The sequence below is a fragment of the Pseudoliparis swirei genome, chromosome 5, assembly GCF_029220125.1.
Source record: "Pseudoliparis swirei isolate HS2019 ecotype Mariana Trench chromosome 5, NWPU_hadal_v1, whole genome shotgun sequence".
NCBI classification, from domain to species: domain Eukaryota; kingdom Metazoa; phylum Chordata; class Actinopteri; order Perciformes; family Liparidae; genus Pseudoliparis; species Pseudoliparis swirei.
Genome location: NC_079392.1, coordinates 920,128 through 927,712, shown reverse-complemented (window position 1 = coordinate 927,712; position 7,585 = coordinate 920,128). Strand labels below are relative to the sequence as shown.

At 55.3% G+C, this 7,585-nt stretch overlaps 1 protein-coding gene across 1 annotated transcript in view; it reads left to right on the top strand.

Moving 5' to 3' along the window:
- The window catches only part of il12rb1 (interleukin 12 receptor subunit beta 1), a 15,100-nt gene extending 7,830 nt beyond the window's left edge, over window positions 1–7,270 (top strand). Inside the window, exons 7-10 of the mRNA XM_056415005.1 lie at window positions 1–16; window positions 6,549–6,618; window positions 6,777–6,852; window positions 6,997–7,270. The exon at window positions 1–16 is cut by the window's left edge and continues 140 nt beyond it. Coding sequence (XP_056270980.1) covers window positions 1–16; window positions 6,549–6,618; window positions 6,777–6,852; window positions 6,997–7,266 — 432 coding nt within the window. The 3' untranslated portion in view covers window positions 7,267–7,270. The remainder of the gene's footprint in view (window positions 17–6,548; window positions 6,619–6,776; window positions 6,853–6,996) is intronic.
- Window positions 7,271–7,585: the final 315 nt, after the last annotated feature.

Sequence of the window (7,585 nt, the reverse complement as noted above, 5' to 3'; positions counted from 1 at the left end):
GAGAAGACGGGGAACGGTACCGCACCTCAGCTTCCTGTAGGACATGAGACCATGGCCTCAGCTTCCTGGAGGAGACCATGGCCTCAGCTTCCTGTAGGACATGAGACCATGGCCTCAGCTTCATGTAGGACATGAGACCATGGCCTCAGCTTCATGTAGGACATGAGACCATGGCCTCAGCTTCCTGGAGGAGACCATGGCCTCAGCTTCCTGGAGGAGACCATGGCCTCAGCTTCCTATGGGACATGAGACCATGGCCTCAGCTTCCTGTAGGACATGAGACCATGGCCTCAGCTTCCTGGAGGAGACCATGGCCTCAGCTTCATGTAGGACATGAGACCATGGCCTCAGCTTCCTGTAGGAGACCATGGCCTCAGCTTCCTGGAGGAGACCATGGCCTCAGCTTCCTGGAGGAGACCATGGCCTCAGCTTCCTGTAGGACATGAGACCATGGCCTCAGCTTCCTGGAGGAGACCATGGCCTCAGCTTCCTGTAGGACATGAGACCATGGCCTCAGCTTCCTGTAGGACATGAGACCATGGCCTCAGCTTCCTGGAGGAGACCATGGCCTCAGCTTCATGTAGGACATGAGACCATGGCCTCAGCTTCCTGTAGGAGACCATGGCCTCAGCTTCCTGGAGGAGACCATGGCCTCAGCTTCCTGGAGGAGACCATGGCCTCAGCTTCCTGGAGGAGACCATGGCCTCAGCTTCCTGTAGGACATGAGACCATGGCCTCAGCTTCCTGTAGGACATGAGACCATGGCCTCAGCTTCCTGTAGGAGACCATGGCCTCAGCTTCCTGTAGGACATGAGACCATGGCCTCAGCTTCCTGGAGGAGACCATGGCCTCAGCTTCCTGTAGGACATGAGACCATGGCCTCAGCTTCCTGGAGGAGACCATGGCCTCAGCTTCATGTAGGACATGAGACCATGGCCTCAGCTTCCTGTAGGAGACCATGGCCTCAGCTTCCTGTAGGACATGAGACCATGGCCTCAGCTTCCTGGAGGAGACCATGGCCTCAGCTTCCTGTAGGACATGAGACCATGGCCTCAGCTTCCTGGAGGAGACCATGGCCTCAGCTTCATGTAGGACATGAGACCATGGCCTCAGCTTCCTGGAGGAGACCATGGCCTCAGCTTCCTGTAGGACATGAGACCATGGCCTCAGCTTCCTGGAGGAGACCATGGCCTCAGCTTCATGTAGGACATGAGACCATGGCCTCAGCTTCCTGTAGGACATGAGACCATGGCCTCAGCTTCCTGGAGGAGACCATGGCCTCAGCTTCCTGGAGGAGACCATGGCCTCAGCTTCCTGGAGGAGACCATGGCCTCAGCTTCCTGTAGGAGACCATGGTCTCAGCTTCCTGGAGGAGACCATGGCCTCAGCTTCCTGTAGGACATGAGACCATGGTCTCAGCTTCCTGTAGGACATGAGACCATGGCCTCAGCTTCCTGTAGGAGACCATGGCCTCAGCTTCCTGTAGGAAACCATGGCCTCAGCTTCCTGTAGGAGACCATGGCCTCAGCATCCTGTCGGAGACCATGGCCTCAGCTTCCTGTAGGAGACCATGGCCTCAGCTTCCTGTAGGACATGAGACCATGGCCTCAGCTTCCTGTAGGAGACCATGGTCTCAGCTTCCTGTAGGAGACCATGGCCTCAGCTTCCTGTAGGAGACCATGGCCTCAGCTTCCTGTAGGACATGAGACCATGGCCTCAGCTTCCTGTAGGAGACCATGGCCTCAGCTTCCTGTAGGACATGAGACCATGGCCTCAGCTTCCTGTAGGAGACCATGGCCTCAGCTTCCTGTAGGAAACCATGGCCTCAGCTTCCTGTAGGACATGAGACCATGGCCTCAGCTTCCTGGAGGAGACCATGGCCTCAGCTTCCTGGAGGAGACCATGGCCTCAGCTTCCTATGGGACATGAGACCATGGCCTCAGCTTCCTGTAGGACATGAGACCATGGCCTCAGCTTCCTGGAGGAGACCATGGCCTCAGCTTCCTGTAGGACATGAGACCATGGCCTCAGCTTCCTGTAGGACATGAGACCATGGCCTCAGCTTCCTGGAGGAGACCATGGCCTCAGCTTCATGTAGGACATGAGACCATGGCCTCAGCTTCCTGTAGGAGACCATGGCCTCAGCTTCCTGGAGGAGACCATGGCCTCAGCTTCCTGGAGGAGACCATGGCCTCAGCTTCCTGGAGGAGACCATGGCCTCAGCTTCCTGTAGGACATGAGACCATGGCCTCAGCTTCCTGTAGGAGACCATGGCCTCAGCTTCCTGTAGGACATGAGACCATGGCCTCAGCTTCCTGGAGGAGACCATGGCCTCAGCTTCCTGTAGGACATGAGACCATGGCCTCAGCTTCCTGGAGGAGACCATGGCCTCAGCTTCCTGTAGGACATGAGACCATGGCCTCAGCTTCATGTAGGACATGAGACCATGGCCTCAGCTTCCTGTAGGAGACCATGGCCTCAGCTTCCTGTAGGACATGAGACCATGGCCTCAGCTTCCTGGAGGACATGAGACCATGGCCTCAGCTTCCTGGAGGAGACCATGGCCTCAGCTCATGTGGACATGAGACCATGGCCTCAGCTTCCTGTAGGACATGAGACCATGGCCTCAGCTTCCTGGAGGAGACCATGGCCTCAGCTTCATGTAGGACATGAGACCATGGCCTCAGCTTCCTGGAGGAGACCATGGCCTCAGCTTCCTGTAGGACATGAGACCATGGCCTCAGCTTCCTGGAGGAGACCATGGCCTCAGCTTCATGTAGGACATGAGACCATGGCCTCAGCTTCCTGTAGGAAACCATGGCCTCAGCTTCCTGTAGGACATGAGACCATGGCCTCAGCTTCATGTTGGACATGAGACCATGGCCTCAGCTTCCTGTAGGACATGAGACCATGGCCTCAGCTTCCTGTAGGAGACCATGGCCTCAGCTTCCTGGAGGAGACCATGGCCTCAGCTTCCTGGAGGAGACCATGGCCTCAGCTTCCTGGAGGAGACCATGGCCTCAGCTTCCTGTAGGAGACCATGGTCTCAGCTTCCTGGAGGAGACCATGGCCTCAGCTTCCTGTAGGACATGAGACCATGGTCTCAGCTTCCTGTAGGACATGAGACCATGGCCTCAGCTTCCTGTAGGAGACCATGGCCTCAGCTTCCTGTAGGAAACCATGGCCTCAGCTTCCTGTAGGAGACCATGGCCTCAGCTTCCTGGAGGAGACCATGGTCTCAGCTTCCTGTCGGAGACCATGGCCTCAGCTTCCTGGAGGAGACCATGGCCTCAGCTTCCTGTAGGACATGAGACCATGGCCTCAGCTTCCTGGAGGAGACCATGGCCTCAGCTTCCTGTAGGACATGAGACCATGGCCTCAGCTTCCTGGAGGAGACCATGGCCTCAGCTTCATGTAGGACATGAGACCATGGCCTCAGCTTCCTGGAGGAGACCATGGCCTCAGCTTCCTGTAGGACATGAGACCATGGCCTCAGCTTCCTGGAGGAGACCATGGCCTCAGCTTCATGTAGGACATGAGACCATGGCCTCAGCTTCATGTAGGACATGAGACCATGGCCTCAGCTTCCTGTAGGAGACCATGGCCTCAGCTTCCTGGAGGAGACCATGGCCTCAGCTTCCTGGAGGAGACCATGGCCTCAGCTTCCTGTAGGAGACCATGGTCTCAGCTTCCTGGAGGAGACCATGGCCTCAGCTTCCTGTAGGACATGAGACCATGGTCTCAGCTTCCTGTAGGACATGAGACCATGGCCTCAGCTTCCTGTAGGAGACCATGGCCTCAGCTTCCTGTAGGAAACCATGGCCTCAGCTTCCTGTAGGAGACCATGGCCTCAGCTTCCTGTCGGAGACCATGGCCTCAGCTTCCTGTAGGAGACCATGGCCTCAGCTTCCTGTAGGACATGAGACCATGGCCTCAGCTTCCTGTAGGAGACCATGGCCTCAGCTTCATGTAGGACATGAGACCATGGCCTCAGCTTCCTGTAGGAGACCATGGCCTCAGCTTCCTGTAGGACATGAGACCATGGCCTCAGCTTCCTGTAGGAGACCATGGCCTCAGCTTCCTGGACATGAGACCATGGCCTCAGCTTCCTGTAGGAGACCATGGCCTCAGCTTCCTGTAGGAAACCATGGCCTCAGCTTCCTGTAGGACATGAGACCATGGCCTCAGCTTCCTGGAGGAGACCATGGCCTCAGCTTCCTGGAGGAGACCATGGCCTCAGCTTCCTATGGGACATGAGACCATGGCCTCAGCTTCCTGTAGGACATGAGACCATGGCCTCAGCTTCCTGGAGGAGACCATGGCCTCAGCTTCCTGTAGGACATGAGACCATGGCCTCAGCTTCCTGTAGGACATGAGACCATGGCCTCAGCTTCCTGGAGGAGACCATGGCCTCAGCTTCATGTAGGACATGAGACCATGGCCTCAGCTTCCTGTAGGAGACCATGGCCTCAGCTTCCTGGAGGAGACCATGGCCTCAGCTTCCTGGAGGAGACCATGGCCTCAGCTTCCTGTAGGACATGAGACCATGGCCTCAGCTTCCTGTAGGAGACCATGGCCTCAGCTTCCTGTAGGACATGAGACCATGGCCTCAGCTTCCTGGAGGAGACCATGGCCTCAGCTTCCTGTAGGACATGAGACCATGGCCTCAGCTTCCTGGAGGAGACCATGGCCTCAGCTTCCTGTAGGACATGAGACCATGGCCTCAGCTTCATGTAGGACATGAGACCATGGCCTCAGCTTCCTGTAGGAGACCATGGCCTCAGCTTCCTGTAGGACATGAGACCATGGCCTCAGCTTCCTGGAGGACATGAGACCATGGCCTCAGCTTCCTGGAGGAGACCATGGCCTCAGCTTCATGTAGGACATGAGACCATGGCCTCAGCTTCCTGTAGGACATGAGACCATGGCCTCAGCTTCCTGGAGGAGACCATGGCCTCAGCTTCATGTAGGACATGAGACCATGGCCTCAGCTTCCTGGAGGAGACCATGGCCTCAGCTTCCTGTAGGACATGAGACCATGGCCTCAGCTTCCTGGAGGAGACCATGGCCTCAGCTTCATGTAGGACATGAGACCATGGCCTCAGCTTCCTGTAGGAAACCATGGCCTCAGCTTCCTGTAGGACATGAGACCATGGCCTCAGCTTCATGTTGGACATGAGACCATGGCCTCAGCTTCCTGTAGGACATGAGACCATGGCCTCAGCTTCCTGTAGGAGACCATGGCCTCAGCTTCCTGTAGGAGACCATGGCCTCAGCTTCCTGGAGGAGACCATGGCCTCAGCTTCCTGGAGGAGACCATGGCCTCAGCTTCCTGGAGGAGACCATGGCCTCAGCTTCCTGTAGGACATGAGACCATGGTCTCAGCTACCTGTAGGACATGAGACCATGGCCTCAGCTTCCCCAGAACATGGCCTCAGCTTCCTGTAGGAGACCATGGCCTCAGCTTCCTGGAGGAGACCATGGTCTCAGCTTCCTGTCGGAGACCATGGCCTCAGCTTCCTGGAGGAGACCATGGCCTCAGCTTCCTGTAGGACATGAGACCATGGCCTCAGCTTCCTGTAGGAATCCATGGCCTCAGCTTCCTGTAGGAGACCATGGTCTCAGCTTCCTGTAGGAGACCATGGCCTCAGCTTCCTGTAGGAGACCATGGCCTCAGCTTCCTGTAGGACATGAGACCATGGCCTCAGCTTCCTGGAGGAGACCATGGCCTCAGCTTCCTGTAGGACATGAGACCATGGCCTCAGCTTCCTGTAGGAAACTATGGCCTCAGCTTCCTGTAGGACATGAGACCATGGCCTCAGCTTCCTGTAGGAGACCATGGCCTCAGCTTCCTGTTGGAAACCATGGCCTCAGCTTCCTGTAGGACATGAGACCATGGCCTCAGCTTCCTGGAGGAGACCATGGCCTCAGCTTCCTGTAGGACATGAGACCATGGCCTCAGCTTCCTGTAGGAAACCATGGCCTCAGCTTCCTGTAGGAAACCATGGCCTCAGCTTCCTGTAGGAGACCATGGCCTCAGCTTCCTGTAGGAGACCATGGCCTCAGCTTCCTGTAGGAGACCATGGCCTCAGCTTCCTGTAGGACATGAGACCATGGTCTCAGCTTCCTGTAGGACATGAGACCATGGCCTCAGCTTCCTGTAGGAGACCATGGCCTCAGCTTCCTGTAGGAAACCATGGCCTCAGCTTCCTGTAGGAGACCATGGCCTCAGCTTCCTGTAGGAGACCATGGCCTCAGCTTCCTGTAGGAGACCATGGCCTCAGCTTCCTGTAGGAGACCATGGCCTCAGCTTCCTGTAGGAAACCATGGCCTCAGCTTCCTGTAGGAGACCATGGCCTCAGCTTCCTGTAGGAGACCATGGCCTCAGCTTCCTGTAGGAGACCATGGCCTCAGCTTCCTGTAGGAAACCATGGCCTCAGCTTCCTGTAGGAGACCATGGCCTCAGCTTCCTGTAGGACATGAGACCATAGCCTCAGCTTCCTGTAGGACATGTGTGGTGAACTGGACTCTTGTCTCCTTGTCCTCAGTGTGGTGGATCCTGGGTCTGCTGAGTCTGTTCTTCCTCCTCACGACGATGTGCACCTGCATCCTGAAGAGGTAGAGCTCACCTTAGTTTGAGTTTAGTTTGAGTTCAGTTTTGATTTTAGTTTGAGTTTGTTTAAGTTTGTTTGAGTTTAGTTTGATTTTAGTTTGAGTTTAGTTTGAGTTTGTTTAAGTTTGTTTGAGTTTAGTTTGAGTTTGTTTGTCTGCCTCAGAATCAGCAACAAGATCTTCCACCCGGTGCCGAAGCCGGTGTTTCCAGACTTCATCCTGAATCCTCCAGATAGTCAGGTGAGAAACTACGAGAGATGAATTACTATCTTCATGAAGCCTGGAGGGGGATCTTTAAAGGTTTAGAGGAATGTTCTCACCTTTAACATGTCATGTGATCGTGAAGTCATGTTTAACATGTTAATAAGTTCTTATGACCCTCAGCAGGAGTTCCTGGAGGGGAAGGAGGAGCTGGACGAGCTGACGCTGCACCAGTCGGTCCCCAAGCACCCGGAGGAGCTCCTCCTCCTCACGGGGGAGGAAGACGAGGGTGAAGAGGACCGGCTGGACATGTCCGACGAGGAGAGCCACAGCTCAGAGGACCCGAAGAGCTCCAGAGGAGACGAGACGGACCTGGAACAAGTGGACAACGAGATCGCCATGTTGATCTACAGGAACGGACTGGTGTTCGACCTGAAGACGGACGAGTCCTAGGAAGAAGAGTCCTAAGAAGAAGAGTCCTAAGAAGTGTCTTAAGATGAGTCCTTAGAAGAAGAGTCTCAAGAAGAGTCTTAAGATGAGTCCGAAGAAGAAGAGAAGAGTCTTAAGACCGTCTCTTCTTGAGACTATTCTTGAGACGGATGAGTCTTAAGAAGGGTCTCAAGAATCCGTCTTAAGACTCTTCTTGAGACTCTTCTTGAGACTCTTCTTGAGACTCTTCTTGAGACTCTTCTTGAGACTCTTCTTGAGACTCTTCTTGAGACTCTTCTTGAGACTCGTCTTAAGACTCTTCTTGAGACTCTTCTTGAGACTC